The following is a 23,283-nucleotide window of genomic DNA, read 5'->3' as shown; positions in this document are numbered from 1 at the left end:
TGACCCGACACACACACTCACTTCTGACATTAGTAACTTTTACTTTAAATTAAAATCGTAGCTAGGGACGTGTTTCTGGAATCTGGGATTAGTTCAAGTTTATTTAATGACAGATTTTAAAATGCCGTATAAAAGTTTTTGGTTTTTTTAACATTTGAAATCCAGCAGCTTTATAACCTTCTTTTTTTTTTTTTTTTTTGGACAAAATATGATGCATTTCCACTTTGGGTTTGATTTGTTAGCCACCTTCAACACTAGCACTTGGCATTACGGTACTCCCAGTATAATGTGTACATGCCTCTTAGCTACTCACTGACTCGTGACTGAAGAAGCATCGTGCAGCTGAATGTCCGACAACTTCACGTGAACATTTTTAGCTGTGGTGGAACAAATCAACCGCAAAACACTGTCCAGGTTCATATTAGTTATAATCACCTGTACTAGCAGAAAGCAGAGAATGATGGAGTGAGGATAGGCTTGAAGAAGAGGATAAGGATGAGGATGGAGGATAGGAATGAGGATGGTCATGAGGGAAATGAGGATGGAGTGAGGATAGGCTTGAAGAAGAGGATGAGGATAGGAATGAGGATGGAGTGAGGATAGGCTTGAAGAAGAGGATGAGGATGGAGGATAGGAATGAGGATAGGCTTGAAGAGGATGGAGGATAGGAATGAGGATGGTCATGAGGGAAATGAGGATGGAGTGAGGATATACTTGAAGAGGATGAGGATAGGAATGAGGATGGAGTGAGGATAGGCTTGAAGAGGCTGAGGATGGAGGATAGGAATGAGGATGGAGTGAGGATATGCTTGAAGAGGATAGGAATGAGGATGGAGTGAGGATAGGCTTGAAGAAGAGGATGAGCATGGAGGATAGGAATGAGGATAGTCATGATGGTGGAGTGAGGATAGGCTTGAAGAGGCTGAGGATGGAGGATATGAATGAGGATGGGGAAGGTCATGATGGTGATGAGGATGGAGTGAGGATAGGCTTGAAGAAGAGGATATACAATACTGCACTTGCTGAATATGATATATAAACACAGCCTCCGCATTTCAGCTTCACGGGCAGTACACGGATGGTGCAGGACTGTGGATTAAAGACTTAAATGAAAGCTCCTCTCCGTACACCCGATACGGCCAAAAGTATGTGGACACAAAGCCAGCTCCATGAAGACACGGTGTGGGAGTGGAAGAACTCGAGTGTCCCGCACAGACCCCTGCACCTCTATTTAATACGTTTATATGGAAATATTTCCGATGGGGTTTAACGAATCTGGTCCAACGTTGTCGGTAGCGATTACGATAACAAGCAAACAGCATTTTTTTTTGGGGGGGGGGGGGGGGGAATTTAAACAGCGTTAAGCAGCGTTTATTTCGGTCATTTAAAATCTGGAGGCCACCGTATACTCGGAATCTCCGAATAAGAAACGGAGACGTCGTGTTGGTATAAAAACAACGCTTTATATTGAGTTGGAAAAAAAAAAAAAAAAATCCAATGAAAACACAACTGCTTTACAGTTACAAATGTCTTCCTTTCTGTTATTTACACATTTGTTCCTCAGAATGAATAATAAAAAAAAAAAAAAAATAGAAAAGAAAACGGAAACAAAATCAAAAGACGAATATATATGAAGGATGAAGGAAGTCCCGGACATTACAGATACACCAACACGACTTTACAGTGCAGCTGATAAAACGAAACAGAAATCCTCATTTGCGTTCCGTCTGTTGCTGATCGGAGACATTATGAGCAGTTTATTATGAAACGTCCAGTGACTGGTTAAATCTAACATCCTCACACACACACACACACACACGCGACGACCGGAGACGCACCGACCCCGTTGCTTTTATCGTAACGTTATGCGATACGGACCTAACCCAAACGTGCTTTCGCATTTCTCTTTACACACCGTGTAGGATTGTTGTTGTTGTTGTTGTTTGTGAAATGGCTACCAGAGCAATTCTGGAGCAAAGACGGACGGTTGCAACGTGGACGGGGGTCCTCCGTGACGATTCAGTTGTCTTGACGTTCGCTGCGAACCTCTGCGTGGGACCGGATAAACCTCCGTCCATGTCGCAAGCTTTCTTTCTTGTGTTAGCGCTTTTTAAAAATCGCCCCGTATGGATATCTGGGGCGATCTCACACTCCTGGCTTTGGATTGGTGCGTCTCTAGTAAACAACACGGCAATCTCACGTTTACGACACGTCTACCGTACAAATCACTACAAAAAAACAACAACAAAAAAAAACGACGATGAGCGGGAGCATCCATCCATCCACCCACCTCTACTGCTCTAAAGACTTCTGTTCCGAATAAACCCGGCTCGCTGGTTAATCCCGATACCAAAAACACAGCCGGACTCTACATCCCGAACAGGATGTTCACACACGACTAGTCTCGACCGGCCACGACTACAGAGGACCAAGTCTACAAACACACGAGATATCTAAAATCGTAAACTGAGTCCTGGAGGCTTTTATTTTAACTGCTCACACACACACACACACACACACCTGATTCATCGGATCGGCTCGTTATCGTTAACGTGTTAGGGGTGGGCAATGTATAAGGAATAAAACCTTCTAACCAATCAGCTTTGAGAATTCGACCTAGAGAAAACGTATAAACGTTACGGGCTGACATCCGATCAGCGATGTGCCGCAGTTTGACAGTTTTACAGGCGCTCTAGAATCGTCAGGACGTCTACAATCGTGACGATTTACCGCAAAAAAAAACAAACAAAAAAAAAACCCAACCCAGAACGAACCGCTAACCCCGTGACGGTCGTCGGAAATACTTACGGACTCTTTCGAATGTTCTCCCGAGGATATTAAACGTGTAACGTTAACGCGTGTACAAACACAGAAAGGCGGGAACGGTAGAAAAACAAAAACGAAACAAGCATTTTACAGCGTAAGAGTCCTGTAAAACAACTTCCACACTGTGGAGAGTGTGTGTGTGTGTGTGTGTGTGTGTGTGTGTGAGAGAGAGAAAGAGACAGAGTTAAAAAGCCTGTTGCGCTCCTGTCCAGAGTGTCTCTGCTGAGGTGTTTTGCTTAACGAGACATTGATGACGACACTGGGCAGGAACGCACACGGTGAATGTCTACTGAATGAACTCACACACACCTCTGAGAAGATATTGTGTGTGTGTGTGTGTGTGTGTGTCTAGCTGCCTCCGCTGGGTTTGGCGGGCGTTTTGGCACGCATGGTGGTTCCTGCGCGTGCGTTCCCTTTGCCCGGTTGAGGCTGCGGCGTTCCAGGCTGCTGTACCGACGCGTCGGCTGCAGGGGTCACCGCCGAGCTCTGCTGCTGGGCGGGGCTTTGAGGAGCCGGGACTGGGATCTGAGGGGAGGAGGCAGGAGCTGCCGCGGTAACCAACTGCTGTTGTGGCTGCTGCTGTTGTAGGAGTTTCTGATGGACAACCTGCGTAGCAGGGGCGGAGCCTGCGGGGTTCACCGGCATCGGAGCCTGAGGAGATGACCCGGCCGTGGCAGGCGCCTGGGTCAGAGTCACCGTCTGAGGGACCTGGATCTACACACACAGGAGGTAACAGCTGAGAATTTCAAGTTCTTAATACAAAAACAAACAACAACAACAACAACAACAACAACAACAACAAGAACCCCTGGTATACCCGCTTAAGGCTTTGTTTTTTCAAAGAAAATACATCATCAAAGAGATGGAGAAGATTAGTCGGCCGCTAACACAGTCTGAACTCTTACAGGCATAAATCTTCACACACACACACACACACACACACACACAAAATTAATAAATAAAAGAACTGGGACATCACATGCTCACTCTCACCTGCTGGGGCGAGGACACTATCTGCGGTTGTACTATCTGAGAAAGTTTAGTGACCTACAAGTGGAGGAGAGACAGGAAACTAAGCCACTAAGCCACGTTTCTGCCTTTCTTTGTGCTTATATTTAATATCTATACTTCATTTTCCAAGCCTTTTTCTGACATGGAGCGGAAGTTAAATTCCGCTCGGGAGTTATATTCAGATGCGAGCGATCTGAAGTTAAAGGCACCTGTTTGAACTTCGCTCTGCTGCAATAATAAATATAAACACAAAGAATGTAAAAGTATGTATGCTGAAATAAATATTACGGAGTTAGTATACATTTAGTATCGTGTGAATTCTAACTGCATTGCTCTGACAGTACTTGTGTGTGTGTGTGTGTGTGTGTGTGTGTGTGTGTGTGTGTGTGTGTTACCTGTAACTGCGGTGTGGTGGCAGATTTCGGCATCGCGAAGAACTGGGTCTTAATGCCATGCGGCAGCTGTGTGGCGGTCGTGTACGTCACCTTCTGCGGGCCCTGACCCGCCACCTGAACCGTCTGCTGAGTCGGCAACTGCATCACGCAGACGGGAAAAAGAAAGCGGGAAACGATTAAAACCTGCAACATATAGCGTCTCGTCTCGTTTGAACTAGGGCTGTGCGACGAATGGGATTTTCAGTTTCGATTACGGCCTCCGACGATCATGAAAACAAATTAAATCGAGATAAGACGATTATCGTACCGCATTCCGTTCCGCAAAGTCTACGTTTCTGTCTTTTTAAAAACCGCGCCGTGTTCCCCCCCCCTTTAAGGCAGTGCGCTTTCGCCCCTCCGTGAAAGGCCAAACTCGCTCCCGCGCCAGGCTGCGGCGTGCTCGGTTCAGCTCGAGCCGAGAGGACAGAAAGGGCAATGATTTGGTGTCGAGGAGTCCGACGTGGAAGAAAAAGAAAATAACGTTTGGTATCATTGGAAAGCTTGTTTCCTCTAGCGTCATGACGGCTGGTCGAAATACGCTCACTTCCTTTCTAGAGCTCGCTAATGGTGAGAAACTAGAGGCCGATAAATCCAGGAGACGAGGAGCTTCGTCGGCTAAGGAAGTTCACAGCGGATTCTGGCGATTTGCCGGAATGAGACACGTGACGTGCTCCGCTCCCTTACAAGAGAGATGTCGATGCGGTAAAAAGAGATGCGGAAAACGAAGAAATGAATGTAAGTAGCTAAAAAAAAAGTAGATAAATATTATTTACATTTTTTTTCCTTTTCTTAAAAAAAAAAAAGGCACTATAGAGCACTTGGGCAAAGTGGTCTTTTTAAATAAAGTGTGTGTGTGTGTGTGTGTGTACCTTCTGCTGCACTCCAGCCTGTGTCTGTTGCGGTTGCGCTGCTTTCTGTTGCGCTGCTGCCTGCTGCTGCTTCTGCCGCAACAACTGCTGAACTTGGTACGGACCTACCACTGCTATCACACACACACACACACACACACACACACACACAGAGAGAGAAGTTGAACATTTCCAACACAATGTAATACCCATGTTTTATGTGACTGTTTAGTGTACACACCCTCCTTGTGTGAGACGCTCGACGTGTTTACGAGTCCGTACCTGCTTTTTGGGGCTGTCCTAAGCTGTATCCGGCAATGTTCACTGGTAGGGTGGTGACTCCGGTGGACGACACTACAGCCGGCACAGACACCACTGGAGGAGGTTTGGTCAGAGTCACCTGGGCCGTCTGACCCGCCTGCGCCGTTACGGTGCCGGGAGCCGCGACTCGCGTCTGATACGGGAGCAACAGAGCGAGACGTTAACTTTACGAAGCTTTTACATGCCGCTTACACGTAAGCTCCTTACCAGTGGTTTATGATATGATCGTCGCTATGGTTACGTCTCAAAAATACATTTTCGCTTCCACTGTAACTAACATTCTTTTTCCTTATATGCAGGTCCTGTTTATAGAAAACATGTGACCATATCAAGAAGGGGGGGGGGGGGGGGGGGGGGGGGGGGGGGGCTGATTAACACTGTCGCAGATTTATTTCCCAGGTGCAGGTGAAGAGAGAGAGAGAGAGAGAGAGAGAGAGAGAGAGAGAGAGAGAGAGAACGCTCACCAGTCTGGTCACCTGCAGGTTAGAGGCAGCGGTCCCGGTGAGCACGGCTCCAGCTCTGGTAACAGCAGCCACTGCGGTGAGCTGCGTGCTGGGCTGCGGTGTCGGAGCGGCCTGGACCTGCTGGGGCTGCTGGGTAACGGCAGCCTGCTGGCCCTGTGCAGCCACTACCTGCAGCTTCTGCTTATGCATCTTTATCAGAAAAGACACACACACATATGCAAGCAGATGCATTACTGTACATAGAATACTAGTAGTAGAAAACATAGTAGGATACTAGCTCGTAGTCTACACCTCATAAAAAGAAAGAGCGGGGGGTCAACACAATTTGTGACAGACTACAGTAATACAGCGAGAGCGCGAGAGGTGCTGACTAAACATTAATCGTGTAGCAAACAAAGCAGCTGTTCAGCAAATATGTGATAGCATAAGACCTCCTGCGTCGATGAAAAAAAAAAAACAACGCACGTTTCAGTTTCAGACTGCGAGCCAGTAGAGCAATGTCAGCGAATTGTTTGAATGCAGCAATAAGCTGTGTGTGTGTGTGTGTGTGTGTGTGTGTGTGTGTGTGTGTGTGTGCACCTGTTGTGGTTTGTTCACTGTTTTGATCTGAGGAGAACCAGCCTGCTGCGGCGGCGGCGGCTGCCTGAGGAGTTGCAGTTGAGCCTGGGCGATCTGCTTCGTCTGCATCCCTGTTTAAAGGGAGAAAAGAAAAGAAAAAAAAAGAAAGAAAGAAAGGGGGAAAAAAAAGGAGTAGTAATCTCAGTGACTGGCAAAATCAGGAAACATATCAATGGTGTAATAATTAGTGGAGTACCAAAGTTACTGTTAATACTTTATTAAAGAATGTCACCTGAAATGTGAGCTAACGAAGGCTCTGAGAGATGCAGGCGTGTGTGTGCGCGCGTGCGTGCGTGTGGGTCTCATACCTTGAGCCATGAGAGCGCGTGACTGCACCTGAGCCACAGTCGAGGCGGTCACCGGGGTGACAGCACGAACACCCTGGTTAGTTGCTATGGCGACGACCTCAGCAGGGGTGGTTGCGGGGGCAGAAGCGACAGCCCTCTGCGGGGCGTGAACCACCTGAGCTGTAGCAGCACCTGCAGCCTGGGGCAGAACAGCCAACTATTCAAACATGCTAGCGCGTTAATTAGCGTACTAGTTACGCATCCAGTTAAGTGTTCCACAAAATCAAATCGATGCAAAACATAAAACAGGGTGCTGCACTGAAACCTGGGAAAGCTAATAGAGCTGACTAGGTTAATTAACGCAACGTTAGATTAGTGAGTTATTCATTCATCTATATATTCAGCTTGGCTTACAGGTATAGCGGCGGTAAGGACGGGAGAAGCGAGCCGCTTGTTTCCCTGAAACTGGCCTGCAGGAACACTGGTTACTGTGTTCACGATCACGTTTCCTCCCACTGCAGCTGCTGAGAGAAGGAGAACATCCTCATCATCATCATCATCATCATCATCGGAAGTGACAACACAGAGATGCGCCTGAGGCGAACCCTGAATGGTACCTGTCTGAATGCCTGTGCCAGCAGCGGCGGTCTTGATAGCTCCGGCCTGCAGGTGGGAAAAATTTTAAAAAGTATTTCGACATACTTTGATGTGAAACCAATGATGTGAAAATACACATTTAGTCTTGTATTAAATTTATATGAAAAGATAAGAATGTGGTGAAGTGGTAGAAACAACTGACCAGCACAGCAGTGTTGGGGACAGTGGCAGCTCCTTGCTGGGTGCCCTGAGGAACTCCAGCGGTCTGGAGCCCAGAGGTAGCGGCCTGTGGTTGGGCTTGTGGCTGAGCGGTGGCCCCTGGCGTCCCTGGGGCCGCACCGGCTGCCTGCTGCTGCTGCTGAGCTAACTGCTGAGCCCTTTGCTGCTCTGCCAGAGCCTTGGAAAAAGGGAGAGAGAGACAGAGAGAGAGAGACACGTTTAGTTAAAATTGACGGAAGGAGTCTCTAGAGTCTTCCCGACACGGCAAAGTTCACACAGTTGAACTGAAGAGTTCGGGTTTCTCTTTAACATGAAAACACAGGCCTCAGAAATCTCACCTTCTTCTCTTTAGCGATTCTCTCTGCTCTCTGAGAGGCCACCTGGATAGGAGGCAGGGGTTTATCATAGCTGATCCCACTGCGGAACAGATTCAGACACAGAACAGGGAATAGGTATTAGTAGATGAGGCAGACCATGTGACTGTTTTTTCCGTTTTTAACGGACGGAAGCGTGCAAAAACGTGCGACTGAAGTGCTTACTGCGGTTCTTAATAACGAGCTCGGGTTCTCTTTAAAACTTCTACTATTTAAGACTCAAAACAGAGCTTTTGGTAGGTTTAAGAGGGTTTAGAAAATTCAAACGCTAACCGTAATAGAAAAACTGTTAGTGTTAATACTCTTAAATAAAAGTTTAGACACACTCATTCTTTATTTTGTATCCCCCATCACCACACACACATTTAATAATAATAATAATAATAATAATAACGAAGTCATCAAAACTCGGGAGTAACACCATCCTCACCATCAGCCTTTTTGCCGAGAATTTCCAGAAACGTATTCTTGGCGTTGTCTCACCTGATTTCTTGAGGAATTTCCCCGAGATGCTTTTTAATCCTTATTAAAGGAGTTCACACCTACGCCGGATTCTTATCGGCTGCTTTTGGGAATATTTCTCTCCGAGGCGCCCGTTTAAAACGGATTTTTCAGTTTTGTAAATAAAATGTTAAGTTTTCTAATGAAAGAAACGGATACGTCGGCGCGATCATCATCACACACACCTTCAGATCCAAAGCTTTTTAAGATCACGAGAAACGGCTCAGTCGAGCGTCCACAAACTTTTGACCGGCAGTGTGTGTGTGTGTGATTTGAGACACGACGTTAGTTTATTTATTCGGTTGGGGACACAGTGTCACACAGTGCTATACTGCCTACGCTATTTAACTTCGATACTGCTCCAGGCAGAAACGTCGCGTTCATTTCCGAGGGCGTGCGGCGGCCATCTTGTGTACGTATGTGTATGTATATATATGTAAGTACAAATCGGCCTTAAGGCTAAGTAGAGTGTTAACAGCTCCCACTGTCTAGACTATAAACATGACGGAGGTAATTACTACAATGCCCCTTTACAGAAAAAGGTTTACCTTTCAGCTAAGACGGAAGCATGCTTGGGGTTCTTCTGGAACGGATTCATACCCAGCCTGAATGAAGAAAAAACAAACAAACAATTAAAGCAAAAGGTCATCGTAAATCCGTCCGTGCTTCGCGTATCCGCTTCAAAAGCTCTTACAGAGGTTTTATTGGAGGACTCCTCTTGCTGGCGATGATCTTCATGAGCTCGAAGCGGTTGTTGTAGAGCTGGATCTGGGTGGCGTTGTCGTCCTGGGTGTAGATCTGACACGTGCGCAGGGGACGGCTGTTCTTCGTCTGCAAAAATAAATAAATAAATAAACAAATTACGAAAAACGCAGCTTGAGCATCAGTCAGAAGAATTTTATTTATTCATATTTTTAAATACAGCATGTGTCATTTTACCTTATAGATGCTCTTGGTCTTCTTCTTGGGATTAGCTTCGTAAATTAACTGCGAGACGAGACGGTCGTTATTAAACTCGGAATGGAAAAGAATGAGTCGTCCAAAAACAAAATAAGACTAATCAGACAGGACGTAGTAATCGGTAACGTGTTCCACACCTTGCCCTCCTCACGGGGGATGATGACGTTCTCGTAGCGGCTGCGGCACTGTTTCGGCGAGCGGTAGATCCTGCTGCAGGAGCTCACCACGTCGCTCACCAAGTCCCAGTTTGGCGTGTGAGCCGGAGACACGATGGTCAGGTTCAGAGGCAGCTCGAGCAGTTGTTTCACCGCCTGAAAAACAGCACAGAGAACCAATGATACTGATATGATGTGGTCTGTTACCGAGCGATTATAAGTGTGTGTGTTTGTGCATGTGTGTGTGTGTACCTGCAGCAGAGCCCAGTCTTCACTGATGAGCCACTCTGGATTGTCCTGTCCCGGTTCCATGGTGGGTTTGACCAGCGAGGGCAGCGGCTTGGCGAACGGAGCCTGCTGCTTCAGAGAGAAGTTCTTCTTCTGGTCCTTTCCTTCTCGCCGCACCTTCAACATACTCGCCTTATCGAAGAGCGACCGCGGGGGGATCACCGCCTCGCCATGACCCTTCTTCTTCTTACGGCCCAAGGCTGGGAAGACACCGCACGTCATACACGTGATGCAAGGCATTGGCTAATATATTAAAATGTTTCTTACCACAAAGAAAAGCGTTTATATTTTGGATATAGCGATTAGTCTAAATATTTTTATTTATTTATAAGAATTCAAACAAAAATAGTGCAAGGTCTACAACTCCAACGTTTGCGCACACACACACGTATCTACTGAGACTTTAGCGATCAATTCACACGTATTTTTTCCTACCAGACGGGTCCATCTTGGGTCTCTTGTGCTCTTTGCGGACGTACACCGGGGGCAGCTTGGACTCTGGCATGGGGGCGGAGTCATACATGAGGCAGATGACGGAGTCGATGTAGATGTCGTTATCGTCCTGAGGTGGCGTCGGTGGCGTCCACAGCTATGGCAGGAACGGGCCGAGAAACAGGCGATCATCATCATCATCATCATCATATCTATACGCAACACATCTAAATCCTGTCAAATGCTACATGTACAGGTGCATCTCAAAATATTAGAACAACGTGGAAAAGTTCTTTTCCCCCCTGTAAATTAATTCAAAAAGAGGAACTTGAATATATTCTAGATTCGTTACACATAAAGTGAAACATCTGAAGCCTTCATCGAGACGAAAACAAACAAACAAACAAAAAAAGTTCCACTTTTTGAATTAAATTACAGGGGGGAAAAAAAAAAAAAAGTACTTTTCCATGATATTCGAACTTTTTTGAGATGCACCTGTAATAAACGCGGGATTGTCTTACCGGCATGATTTCTGTCTGACCGTCTGCCGACTCGAACACGTACTCCTACAGAGCAGGGAAAAAAAACAGGAACAAAAAAAAAAACAAAAAACACTTAAGCACCAAAGACTTTTTCGCGGACTACTCGACTTTGGAAAACTCGTCAAGGCGCACCATGTTGTACGCGTCCTCTCGGGTGTAGGTGAAGAGGTCTTCCTCGTCTTCCAGAGTAGCCCGATCCTCGTCTTCGCGCTTTCGCTTCTGCCGCAGCTCCCAGGCTCGTTTAGCAGCTTCTATACGCTCCTAGGAACCATGCGCAACACGCGACGTGATCAGGAAGTTGATAGTTTCCGTATTAAAGCAAGCTTTTTCCCATTCAAATTTCCGAAACCTCCTCTTACCTTAGCGACGGCCTCGTCTTCGCTGACGTGAAGGTACTCCAGGTACTGAAGCGCGTATTTCTCGATAGGAGTAAGCTAGGGCAAATGGAAAGGCGTTATGAATTGAACGAGGACAGACATCTACGAGGCGTCGCAGTCCTTCGGCAATCGGCCGCGAGTTACCTGTTCCACGACGGACGCCAGCTCCTCCAGCTGAGACGCCTCGCCCGTCACCTCGCCCTCGTCCCCCGGCTCCATTTGCTCCTCTCGTTTCTCTAGCTGTTTCTTCTCCGGCCCCTGATCCGGGTGAAGCGTCTGCAGAGCGATGGCGTTGAGGGCCTGGATGTACGGCCGGGCGACGTGCGGAGGGATGGATTCTGACGGAGAGGGTTCCTGATGCAGCACGACGAACTCCTCCACCTTCTCTCCACATCCAGCTTCTACTTCAAACAGGTCCTGGATGGTGCGCTGGACAAGATGCATATAAAGAATTTCGATGCAATCCCTCAAAAGCGGAGACGGTTAACAAAGCAGGCCGGATTCAGCAGACGGCTGTGTACCTGCGTGAGGAAGGCGAGTGTGTAGTCCGTGCCTTGTGCTGCCACTTCTCTGATCAGGTCCTTGGTGCCGTTCTTCAGTAGTTTCTCCTCTATGGAGTTTCCACTCTCCAGCCTGAAGGAGTCGACATTTAGACCGTTACACTTCCTCTAATCTATCCAGCAGTTACATTTAAAAACGTCCTTATTAAAAACCAGCCTCTCTCTCTCTCTCTATTTTTTTTTTTCTTTTTAAATAAGAACGAACCTTTATCTAAGCACGCTTCTCTGCTGTGCACGCACCTGTATATGTGGATGTCTTTGGAGCGTCCGACTTTGTCGCACCACTCCTGCGTACGGGCGTCCATGCTGGGGTTGAGATCCGTGTCGTAGAACACGACCGTGTCCGCGTCGAACACGTGGCCGACTGCAGAGCAGCAACGATTGGTCAGGACGGCACAGAAGAACCGTCTGTTGCGGTTGAACGCCTTGATCTGATCCTGAGGGGGCGGGGCAAGAGCAAGGAGAGAATTCTTACGCTCGCGAACGGTGACTAAACGCGGCAAACGCGAAAATACACTTCTCACGCACCTGGAAACTGTACATGAAAACACACCAAAACTAAAATGTAGCCTTATAAATTTTTTTTTTTTTCCTTTTAAAGTAATGGTTAGCAATAAAGCGGTCACGCTAAGCTGAGGTGGAGAAACCGGCATCACGCGGTTAGTGTCATGTCACTGACCACCACATCCGAATACCTGTCTCTCGTGGTGGGAGAGGCTCTCGTCCAGGCGTACAAACGTAAAATGTCGGTGATCCAGAAAGGTCTCCAGGAGATCCAGCATGCTGGCCATCTGAGTGAAGATGAGGACTCTCCTGCCCTCTGCCTTCAGCTTGTGCAGCAGGATAGACAACGCCTCCAGCTTACCTACACACACACAAATACGTTTATACATTAAATACATTAGAAAGAGACGGACGTTTATACATTAGAAAGAGACGGACATTTAATACGTCACAAACACAGAGTTGTCGTTATATTACTTTATGTACAATGTAAATAAAGACAGAATACAGTATCTACTGGTAAAACAGAAAAAAGAAAAGAAAAAGGATAAATAATTATCCGAGGTTCTCCGGAACGTTCCTCCGTTAAGGAGTGCTGTAACGTGAAACCAAGTCCAACCTGAATCCGTTTCCAGCAGCCGTTTATCAGGGAGCTCAAACGTAGCCGGGCGGGCCAGAGCGCGGATCTCCGGGTCGTAGGGGGCGGAGACTTCCCGCAAGTGGCGGACAAACGACTTCTGCTTCAGACTGTATGGCGGCGGCGGGTTGGCTGCGTAAAGCTGAGGGGGCGGAGCTACAGAGGCAGGAAGAATACACGACAGCCTGCGAGGAGAAGTTTGATTTTAGATGTAAGGAACAAGAGAATCACAAAATAAACAAAAAGGGCTTAAAATGTTGCAACGCGGTATGAGAAAAACAACAACAAACAAGAAACGCACCTTTTGACGAGGCTGTCTCCTTCCTGCGATCTCTCTGTATGGGAGCGAAGAGCCAATCGAAGCGAGTGTGTCGTGTAAACGTTGTTCTGCTGGGCCTTCAGGCAGGCGTCTCTGCCCACCCAGGACCAGCGCGAGTGCTCGGGAGCAGGGAGAGGACGAGGAGCGGGAAGAGCGCGTCCCCCGGTCACGGAACAGGCTTCGAGAAGGTCGGCCCCGTACAGGACGGAACGCTGAACGCGCCGCTCGTTAACGGCGAACAGACGACTCAGATGCTCCTTCAGCTGCCTGTTCCTCTCCTCGCTCGACTCCTGGTGAAAGAAAGCAGCCAAATGGAGCCAAGGAGGTGCACAAGGAGGCGTTTGACCCAAAGTCAAGACCTGTTTGTGGGCCGTTATTTTAATCTCGAATAACTGTATGAACTGAAGGGAGCGAGTAAAGAGGAATTACCGCCTCCCCAGGCCCGAGACGTCTAAAAGCGCGAGTATAAAATATAAAATAAGAAAAAAGTTCCAGCTCTCACTCACTTGTGGTGTGGCGTTGGTGGAGGGTTTCGCGTTGCCTCCGGCGTCAGCGGGGGTAGACGTCGTACCCGTAGCACCAGCAGCCACGCCGGCTGATTTACAGAGGAGTTGACGTTAGATCATGTTTTCTTTCTTCTAAACAGAAATCAAATCAGCACTCGGATACAGACGTTAAGTGGGGATTCTCACCCTGTGGAGGCGCAGGGGTGGCCGGAGGGAGGGCTGCCTGAGGGCCCGTGGAGTTCTGAACGGGAACGGGCTGGGGCATCGGCTGCATCACCAAGGAGCTCGGCGGCCTGAGGATCGGCTGCCCCGGGGTCGATACGATCTGCAGGATGTTACCTACAGGAGGAGGGAAAACCGACAGAGACAGAGTTCCAAACGAAATATTTAGGAAGAGAAGTCACGTACAGGTGCATCACAAAAGATTCGAACACCGTGGAAAAGTCCGACGCTATCGTTCAGCTGAACTTTAGCTTTGTAATATTCTGATTTTCGACAGTTAAGCCTGCTTTGGGACGCTCGACGGGACTGGGTAAATGAAGCCACCCTTAGTCAGTCACGACTGAAAAGAATAAACCCATTGATTCGTGACACAATGGAAATTTGTCATTATTCTGCCTCATTACGCCCCAGATGGAAGGAAAGCAGAGCACCTCCTCTCAACTCCCCCGACACACCGAGGGTGTAGAGAGAAGGAACAGGAACACACCGAGACGCACTGTGACAGTACCTTGGAGCTGGAGAGGCTGTCCCGTGGTGAGCTGACGCAGCTGGCTGGGTGACAACGTGAACTTGTTGCCCTGGAACTGCAGCGTGACCGGGGTCTCGGTCTGCGCGATCCGACTCTGGGCGCCCGTTATCGACGCCAACTGAGCCACTTTCACCACATCTCCACCTTCGGAACAGCACAAACGCACACAGATGGGGGATTAGCAGGGAAACAAGACTGCCTTTCGGCTAAAAACCTGAAATGCCTTTCTCTGCTTATCGTTCTGTTCATCTGAGGGCCAACGTTCATTTATTCGTCACTTTAAAGCTCTAAAGCTAACTGACTCCGGCAGGAACTGATACGTGTTCTCCAACTGGCGTCGACGAGTGATAATACGTTGAGAAAAAGTACGATGTGTCGTTCTTTAGGCAAATCGTTGTGGTATAAGAGGACGTGCCGTTATAGGAACATAATCGACTTCGTGATTCCAAATGGGTTTATTCCCCGTCCTATTAATTAAAAATGCTAATACAGGGGGTGTGGTTTAGTAACTGCAGCCTTTGTGAGACGTGTGTGTGTGTGTGTGCGCGATAGAGGCCTGAAAGAAACATCTCTTTAGTTAAAGTCTAAGAAAAATGTGTGCGGATATTTAAAAAAAAAAACACATCCGGTAAACATTTCTATAGCGTTTCATTTATCGAACCACGTCCGAGTTTCGGACAAAGACAACCGAAAAAGGGTTTTAAAAGAGTTGGACAAAAGAGTGAAGGGGGGGGGAGAAGGTGCAGGGTGAAGGGAGGAGCCATGCTCACGTGCACTTGCAGCTGGAGGATACTGGAAGAAAGAAAACTTGTGAACAAATACAAGAAGAGGGGGCGAGAAGAGCAAAGCTACTCGGTGCAGGATCCTTGAGCTGAGCTGGATGAAGAAAAGGATTAGTTTGTGAACGGAAGAGCCGGCCGGTGCTGAAGGGGAGAGGGAAGCTTAAAGGAATAATCAAAAAAATTTATTAAAAAAAAAGAGTGATGAGAAATTGTGAGCTGAGAGACAGAGAGAGAGAGAGAGAGAGAGAGAGAGAGAGAGAGAGAGAGAGAGATCTCATTCACGCAGCTGATATCAGAGACTGGAGAGTAAATCTGGGATATTGTAGAGGCGTTCAGTTCAGTACGAAAGCCTAGATTTATCAGCAGTGATTTTACAGAAATTAACTTACTCCGGAGTACGAAACATTAGGGCTGCTGTCGGAAGATCTGACCTTATCAAAAAATGAATTATAAAGTGCAATATTTCAAGTTTAGAAGCCTTTGTCATTTATAATCGTGTACCCTTCCAAAAACATTTCATTAACTGCAAGAAAAAGAACTGAAAAATCCGAACAAATGGACATATCACGGTTGGGTTAATGCGATCCATGCAAACCTGCCAATGCCAAGAAAGGGGGAGGAGCTTCTAATCACTTTCTAATTATTATCAGGCTATTAATAAAATCTCCTGTAAAAGGTTAATTTCGGCGATCGGGAAATCCTGCAGAGACCGAGTTAATATCTTGGGAGTTCAGAACACCCGTGTCGTCGTCGGTTACTCCAGATTGACACGTCCTGATGTTTTTGATTTATTTATTTATTTAAAAGGAAGAGTTTCTGAGCGATGACTCGTGTCTGCATGTTAAGACGCGACGCTCTTGGGAAACACGCATTAAAGCTGGCAGGTTTTTTTGCGATTTTGATGGTAGAAAGTTACATCAAGTGTGTACACAGGACTATTCTATCTCCAGAATCCCACGCGCTAGTCTCAGAAGTTCTATAGCTTCCTGTATTTTTCTTGCAGCTCTTCAACTGCTGTGCTCGAGAGGATGATTCTTTGACCGAAAGGACGGAAGTGAGGTTACATGGCCACTTACTAGGCAAGCGAGCCTGGGCCTGGGAGCTGAGGAGTAGCCTCTGGGGCAGCAGGGGGTGGGTGGATAGAGGCTGAGGGGCGACAGCAGGTCTGGGGGCTACAGCACCCACCCCTGCTACACCTAAAGCCACATGGGTAGAAGTGGCAGTAGAGGGGGCAGCTGCAACAGCAAGTCCTGGTGCGCTGCTGGCTGTAGGGTTTAGGGAAGAAGAGACAAAAGTCAGACGGTGTTTCTCCAGCTGGAATAAACCCATCGATCCCCAAAGTACCAGTGAACTGCACAGGATGTCACCCTGTTACACAGCATTTCATAGACAGGTTATGGGAAAACAAAACATTCAAGCAGACAGCACTGTACAGTTTAGTCTTGTCCAGGTCTATTAGGAACAAAACCCTATCTCGGCACTGAAATCAGAGCGGAACGCTCTTACGTGGTCCAGCGACAATCTGCAAGAGCTCCGATACCAATAATAAAACATACTACAACACGATGGACTTTTGTACACATGCTGGAAAGAGCGGCATTCAAAATCAAACTGTTATTTTACAAACAACAAACAAACAAACATGTTTTTACTGACTGGACCATAATCCAAAGTCTGATCGGCACCGTTCGCATTCAAAACCAAACCATCGTCTCTCTTTCACAGCAGGACGTTCCTCGAGGTCTTACCCTGAGTGGACGAGGTGGTAGTAACGGGTGATTTGCCCCTGGCCTGGGTGTTCTGAGCGACAGCAGTAGGGGTAGAAGTGGTGGTGGGGGTAGCAGTGGTGGTAGCAGTGGAGCGCTGGACTTGCGCAGTGTTGACCAGGGGCACGAGACGCCCCTCTGGTTTCGTCCCGTACTGCACTGGCTGGAACAACCTGAAACCCACCGACAGAGGATACTTACTCTCGCACAATCGCAAACGCGTACTCTCGCACACATTCGCAAAATCGTACTCTCGCAAACTCTTACTCTCGCATGATCGCACTTCAGCAAGAAAACCATCACTGGGGGGACAGAAAGAAAGAAAGAAAGAAAGAAAGAAAGTGATGGACAGTGAGAGGGACACAGGGAGGGAAAGAAAGAAATACGGAGAGTGAGAGGGACAGACAGAGTGAGAGGGGGAAAAAGAAAAAAAAGAAATGGAGAGTGAGAGTGACAGACAGAGAAAGAAAGAATGAAAGAAAGAAAGTGAGAGGTACAGAGAGACAGAGGAGGAGTGAGAGTGTGTGAGAGACAGACAGAGCGCGATCTTTGTTAATTATTGTGTTAAATAATAGTTTCGGAATCACACCCTAGTAATAAAACCAGACGAGCAATGACTCCGATCCATTCAGTCAACATCACTACGCACGCGCGGCTTCAGATTAGCACACATTCGGAATCAGGGTGTTTTAACCTCATGGGCTTGATCTTGCAGGGTTTGGGTCTGGGTGGTGGGTCGGGTGCGCTGTGGATCTCCTCGATGAGCTGCTGACTCAGTCTGAGTTTGGGAAGGACCTTGGTCGTCTCGAAGCGGGTCAGTCTGCCTTCATTATTGATCAGGTCGAAAAGGGACAAGTCCACGGTCTGGGGGGAGAAAACAAAACCCACAGGAATGCAGGTGCATTTCAGAAGCGTTTACTTCCTATAATAATAATAATAATAATAATAATAATAATAATAATAATAATGACCGGATTAATATAAAATATGAAAAAAAGAGGTGATGAGAGTTAGAGGCTCATGGACACAATCTGTTTTGTTTTCTATTTTTTGTATTTTACATTTATCCTGTCGCTTGTATCTATTTACATATCTACCCATCTATCTATCTATTTACATATCTACCCATCTATCTATCTATTTACATATCTACCCATCTATCTATCTATTTACATATCTACCCATCTATCTATCTATCTATTTACATATCTACCCTTCTATCCATCTAGTTACATATCTACCTATCTATTTACATATCTACCCATCTATCTATCTATTTACATATCTACCCATCTATCTATCTATTTACATATCTACCCATCTATCTATCTACATATCTACCCTTCTATCCATCTAGTTACATATCTACCCATCTATTTACATATCTACCCATCTATCTATCTATTTACATATCTACCCATCTATCTATCTATTTACATATCTACCCATCTATCTATCTACATATCTACCCTTCTATCCATCTAGTTACATATCTACCCATCTATTTACATATCTACCCATCTATCTATTTACATATCTACCCATCTATCTATCTATCTACATATCTACCCATCTATCTATCTATTTACATATCTACCCATCTATCTATCTATTTACATATCTACCCTTCTATCTATCTATTTACATATCTACCCATCTATCTATCTATCTACATATCTACCCATCTATCTATCTATTTACATATCTACCCATCTATCTATCTATTTACATATCTACCCATCTATCTATCTATTTACATATCTACCCTTCTATCTATCTATTTACATATCTACCCTTCTATCTATCTATCTACATATCTACCCATCAATCTATTTACATATCTACCCTTCTATCTATTTACATATCTACCCTTCTATCTATTTACATATCTACCCTTCTATCTATTTACATATCTGCCCTTCTATCTATTTACATATCTGCCCTTCTATCTATCCTTCTATCCATCTACATATCTACCATTCTATTTACATATTTACCCTTCTATCTATCTATCTACCCTTCTACCCATCTATCTATTTACATATCTACCCTTCTATCCATCTAGTTACATATCTACCCATCTATCTATATATTTACATATCTACCCATCAATCTATCTATTTACATATCTACCCATCTATCTATTTACATATCTACCCTTCTATCTATCTATTTACATATCTACCCATCTATCTATATATTTACATATCTACCCATCAATCTATCTATTTACATATCTACCCATCTATCTATTTACATATCTACCCTTCTATCTATCTATTTACATATCTACCCATCAATCTATCTACATATCTACCCTTCTATCCATCTAGTTACATATCTACCCATCTATTTACATATCTACCCATCTATCTATTTACATATCTACCCATCTATCTATCTATCTACATATCTACCCATCTATCTATCTATTTACATATCTACCCATCTATCTATCTATTTACATATCTACCCATCTATCTATCTATTTACATATCTACCCTTCTATCTATCTATTTACATATCTACCCTTCTATCTATTTACATATCTACCCATCTATCTATCTATTTACATATCTACCCTTCTATCTATCTATTTACATATCTACCCTTCTATCTATTTACATATCTACCCTTCTATCTATTTACATATCTGCCCTTCTATCTATTTACATATCTGCCCTTCTATCTATCCTTCTATCCATCTACATATCTACCATTCTATTTACATATTTACCCTTCTATCTATCTATCTACCCTTCTACCCATCTATCTATTTACATATCTACCCTTCTATCCATCTAGTTACATATCTACCCATCTATCTATATATTTACATATCTACCCATCAATCTATCTATTTACATATCTACCCATCTATCTATTTACATATCTACCCTTCTATCTATCTATTTACATATCTACCCATCAATCTATTTACATATCTACCCATCTATCTATCTATCTACATATCTACCCATCTATCTATCTATTTACATATCTACCCATCTATCTATCTATTTACATATCTACCCTTCTATCTATCTATTTACATATCTACCCTTCTATCTATCTATTTACATATCTACCCATCAATCTATTTACATATCTACCCTTCTATCTATTTACATATCTGCCCTTCTATTTACATATCTGCCCTTCTATCTATCCTTCTATCCATCTACATATCTACCATTCTATTTACATATTTACCCTTCTATCTATCTATCTATCTATCTACCCTTCTATCTATAAATCTACCCATCCATCTACCTATCTATCAATTGCAACAATAATAATAAAAGAGACTGAATAAATGAAAATAACAAAAAAAAAAACAAAAAAAAAAAACTGCCCACTGTCCAGTCCACAGTTCTCCATCACTCATCACCAGTACATAACAGGAATTCCTTTCTTTCTCTCGCTCTCTCTCACTCACACACACACACACCTTCCACTGGTCCTTCTGCAGAGCTGTGAGCAGTAAAGATGGCGTGTTATACTGCAGGCTTTGGCATGTGTACGAGCTGGCAGTCTCTCTGATCTGGATCAAATCCGGGTGATTACAGATCCTCTGCAGCTGCATTAGAACCTGCAGCACGCTTACAAAGTGTCCCGTCTTAAGAGCCTCCTGAGCGCTACACAGTCAAACAGACACACACACAGAGCGTTGAATTTAACACAGTGGTTCCCGCTCTATTTAAATCAGTGCTAATATACGGTTATAACGATGCGGCTGGTACGGACCTGGGCTGCGTGAGGATGTCCTCGTACATGCTCTTCTGTCTGGAGGAGAGCCGGCACTTCAGGATGTGCTCGTACTTCTTAGGCAGCTGCTTCTCCACATCCCTCTTGGAGCGACGCAGGATGAAGGGCTGAATCATCTACACGCGCGTGGCGGGAGAGGGCGAGGAGAAGCGAAGAGAAACGAAGAGAAAGGTCTTTCACTACAAAGCACAAGTGTTTTACTCACCAGCTCGGTGCGCTATACAGATTTACTACTACATCAGGATTACAGTTTGGGCGTTGCTCTTTGATGCCGCTTCGGAGGCAGAAAAATCTCTACGCTCTCTACCGCCGATACGGACCAACGATGTTGATGACATCATTCTGCACTACAGCTTCTCATCAGATCTGTCTCAATCACACGCTCTCTAGCATCCGAAGCGTCCCGCACCTAACAGTCGAAAGGTTCCCTGGCTGTGAGGTACGCTAAACACTATTGGCTACTTAAAAAGGGGTGGAGCCGGTCCATATGTTCCTCCCCGACTTCCTGTTTCAGTGGAAATTACATCAACGCATCGAATAACGCGGGGCGTTTCAAGGTTCTTCGCAGAGACGGATTTTAATTACGACCCCGATTCCGAAAAAGTTGGGACAGTATGGAAAATGCTAATAAAGACAAAGAGCTCCAGTTTGAAGCAATTAAATATAAATAAAATTAGCCTGGATAACACAATGTGTGTGTGTGCGCCTACCCTGTGTAGTCTGATGAGCAGTTTGTGGCAGTAGTCCTGGTTCTGGTCTGCGCCGGGTTTGATGGGGAAGTCCAGGTACGAGCGAGTGATCCCAGGCAGGAGGAAGTGGATCATGGTCCACAGCTCTCTCAGAGTGTTCTGTAGAGGGCTGTTGATCAGCAAGATCCTCTGCTGGCTGTGTGTGTGTGTGTGTGTGTGAGAGAGAGAGACAAAAATAAATCACCACAAGACACAAAGCACCTCCCATCTTATTTATTCAGGGCGGAGATGGCGCCTGACCTCCTGAGTGTGAAGACGGTTTCCCAGTGTTTCTCGGTCATGTTCTTGATCAGCTGCACTTCGTCCAGCACCAGGTGCCTCCAGCGCCTCTTCAGGAAGTGAGCCTGGTCTTTCAGGAGCAGCTTGTACGACGTAAGGCACACGTGGAAGCCGTTGGGCTCGGACCACCACTGCGGAGAGACGAGGCGAACGGGAGTAAGGCTAACGCCACGGGGCTACACGTGTACGTGTGATTAAACGCTTTGATGCTCTTACCGATCGTTTGTATCTGCGCTCTCGCTTGCCACCCAAGTACGAGAGGATTTTGAGGCCCGGGCACCAGCGCTTGAACTCCATTTCCCAGTTTAGCAGCTTGCAGGTTCTCACCACCACCAGGTGAGGGCCCCATATACCTGCAAAAAAGAAAACACCAACTAACATCTGGAATTCCTACTGATGGTAAACCTGTCAGACGGTGTAACACGACCGTGCCTGTTCCTGGAACGTACTTCAGCCGAAGAGAAAAGAAAAGAAAAAAGCTCAGCATCCCGAGTTTGTATCTCTAGCTTTGTTAGAAAGCTCGTACCTCCTGAAGTACAACACCAAAGAAGAACAAAACATTTCCTTTAACGCGGTCCTTCAATCGGTAGCCATGTTTCCATCCAAGAAGCGAATTTAACTTGCATTGTCACATAAAACACCGTGTTCAAGAGACCTTCCAAGGAGGTTTAATAAATAAATAAATTCTATATCCCAAAATTTGCATAAAAACACGTGGATGGAACCCCTGCTACTGAGAGTTTTATTCTGTAGGGCGTTTTCACGCCTGGCTCGTTTGTTTTGGAGCATGGTGCGTTTTCTCCCTTGGTTCGGTCCGTTGAGACGTACACGGCAATCGCGCTCAGCTCGTGGAGAGGAAGCGATCCGACCGGACGTGCGCGGCGGTGCACGATGGGAACTGCGTCGTGTAAAAAGCGCGTTCGTTTTGCTAACGGCTCGCGGCGCTAATCGAGGTTTAACTCGGACCGAGAGACGAGATAGAACGCCTCACAACAACTCTGGAGTAACACAAATGGAACTATGGGAATTATATTCTGATTAAAAAAACAAACAAGCAAATAAATTAAAATAATTGAATATTTTAGCATCTTCAGAGTAGACCCCTTTCCGCCTAGAATTTGCAGAAATGTAGTCTTGGCGTTTTCTCGGCCGATTTCTCGAGGAATTTCCCGAGATGCTTTTTAATCTTTTTTGTTTTTTCCCCCCGGAATATTTCTCTCCGAGTCGTCCGTTTAAAACACCACGTTGTTGTAAATAAAACGTTACTTTTCTAATGAAAGAGACGAATACGTCGGCATGGTTATTACTTTGCCTACGACACCGATTTCACACGTCTGGCCATACACCTTCAGATCAAAAGGTTTTTTTTAAGATCAGGAGAACCATTTCGGTCGGGTGTCCACAAACT

At 45.7% G+C, this 23,283-nt stretch overlaps 1 protein-coding gene across 6 annotated transcripts in view; it reads right to left on the bottom strand.

The window, feature by feature from the left end:
• Positions 1–1,441: 1,441 nt before the first annotated feature.
• The window catches only part of ep400 (E1A binding protein p400), a 31,349-nt gene continuing 9,507 nt past the window's right edge, over positions 1,442–23,283 (bottom strand). For 2 of the 6 annotated variants that reach the window (XM_053680075.1, XM_053680078.1), the window contains exons 16-53: positions 22,092–22,228; positions 21,837–22,006; positions 21,558–21,732; positions 20,827–20,963; positions 20,531–20,717; positions 17,774–17,943; positions 17,062–17,252; positions 16,390–16,578; positions 14,511–14,675; positions 13,967–14,119; positions 13,781–13,869; positions 13,257–13,564; positions 12,938–13,140; positions 12,510–12,679; positions 12,055–12,251; positions 11,776–11,887; positions 11,399–11,683; positions 11,237–11,311; positions 11,010–11,138; positions 10,857–10,901; positions 10,339–10,492; positions 9,868–10,103; positions 9,598–9,771; positions 9,440–9,487; positions 9,195–9,331; positions 9,049–9,105; positions 7,964–8,042; positions 7,609–7,803; positions 7,427–7,472; positions 7,224–7,333; positions 6,831–7,008; positions 6,484–6,593; positions 5,905–6,093; positions 5,402–5,573; positions 5,141–5,253; positions 4,233–4,370; positions 3,820–3,873; positions 1,442–3,540 (exon numbers count right to left, since the gene is read on the bottom strand). In XM_053680075.1, the coding sequence (XP_053536050.1) occupies positions 3,175–3,540; positions 3,820–3,873; positions 4,233–4,370; positions 5,141–5,253; positions 5,402–5,573; positions 5,905–6,093; positions 6,484–6,593; positions 6,831–7,008; positions 7,224–7,333; positions 7,427–7,472; positions 7,609–7,803; positions 7,964–8,042; positions 9,049–9,105; positions 9,195–9,331; positions 9,440–9,487; positions 9,598–9,771; positions 9,868–10,103; positions 10,339–10,492; positions 10,857–10,901; positions 11,010–11,138; positions 11,237–11,311; positions 11,399–11,683; positions 11,776–11,887; positions 12,055–12,251; positions 12,510–12,679; positions 12,938–13,140; positions 13,257–13,564; positions 13,781–13,869; positions 13,967–14,119; positions 14,511–14,675; positions 16,390–16,578; positions 17,062–17,252; positions 17,774–17,943; positions 20,531–20,717; positions 20,827–20,963; positions 21,558–21,732; positions 21,837–22,006; positions 22,092–22,228 (5,843 nt within the window). In that variant the 3' untranslated portion in view covers positions 1,442–3,174. The remainder of the gene's footprint in view (positions 3,541–3,819; positions 3,874–4,232; positions 4,371–5,140; positions 5,254–5,401; positions 5,574–5,904; positions 6,094–6,483; positions 6,594–6,830; positions 7,009–7,223; positions 7,334–7,426; positions 7,473–7,608; positions 7,804–7,963; positions 8,043–9,048; positions 9,106–9,194; positions 9,332–9,439; positions 9,488–9,597; positions 9,772–9,867; positions 10,104–10,338; positions 10,493–10,856; positions 10,902–11,009; positions 11,139–11,236; positions 11,312–11,398; positions 11,684–11,775; positions 11,888–12,054; positions 12,252–12,509; positions 12,680–12,937; positions 13,141–13,256; positions 13,565–13,780; positions 13,870–13,966; positions 14,120–14,510; positions 14,676–16,389; positions 16,579–17,061; positions 17,253–17,773; positions 17,944–20,530; positions 20,718–20,826; positions 20,964–21,557; positions 21,733–21,836; positions 22,007–22,091; positions 22,229–23,283) is intronic. The other 4 variants (XM_053680076.1, XM_053680077.1, XM_053680079.1 and 1 more) reach the window with 4 other exon arrangements.

The sequence above is a fragment of the Ictalurus punctatus genome, chromosome 5 (genome assembly GCF_001660625.3).
Source record: "Ictalurus punctatus breed USDA103 chromosome 5, Coco_2.0, whole genome shotgun sequence".
Classification (NCBI taxonomy): Eukaryota; Metazoa; Chordata; class Actinopteri; order Siluriformes; family Ictaluridae; genus Ictalurus; species Ictalurus punctatus.
Note: the sequence above shows the minus strand (reverse complement) of the source record. Positions and strands in the feature narration are given on the sequence as shown.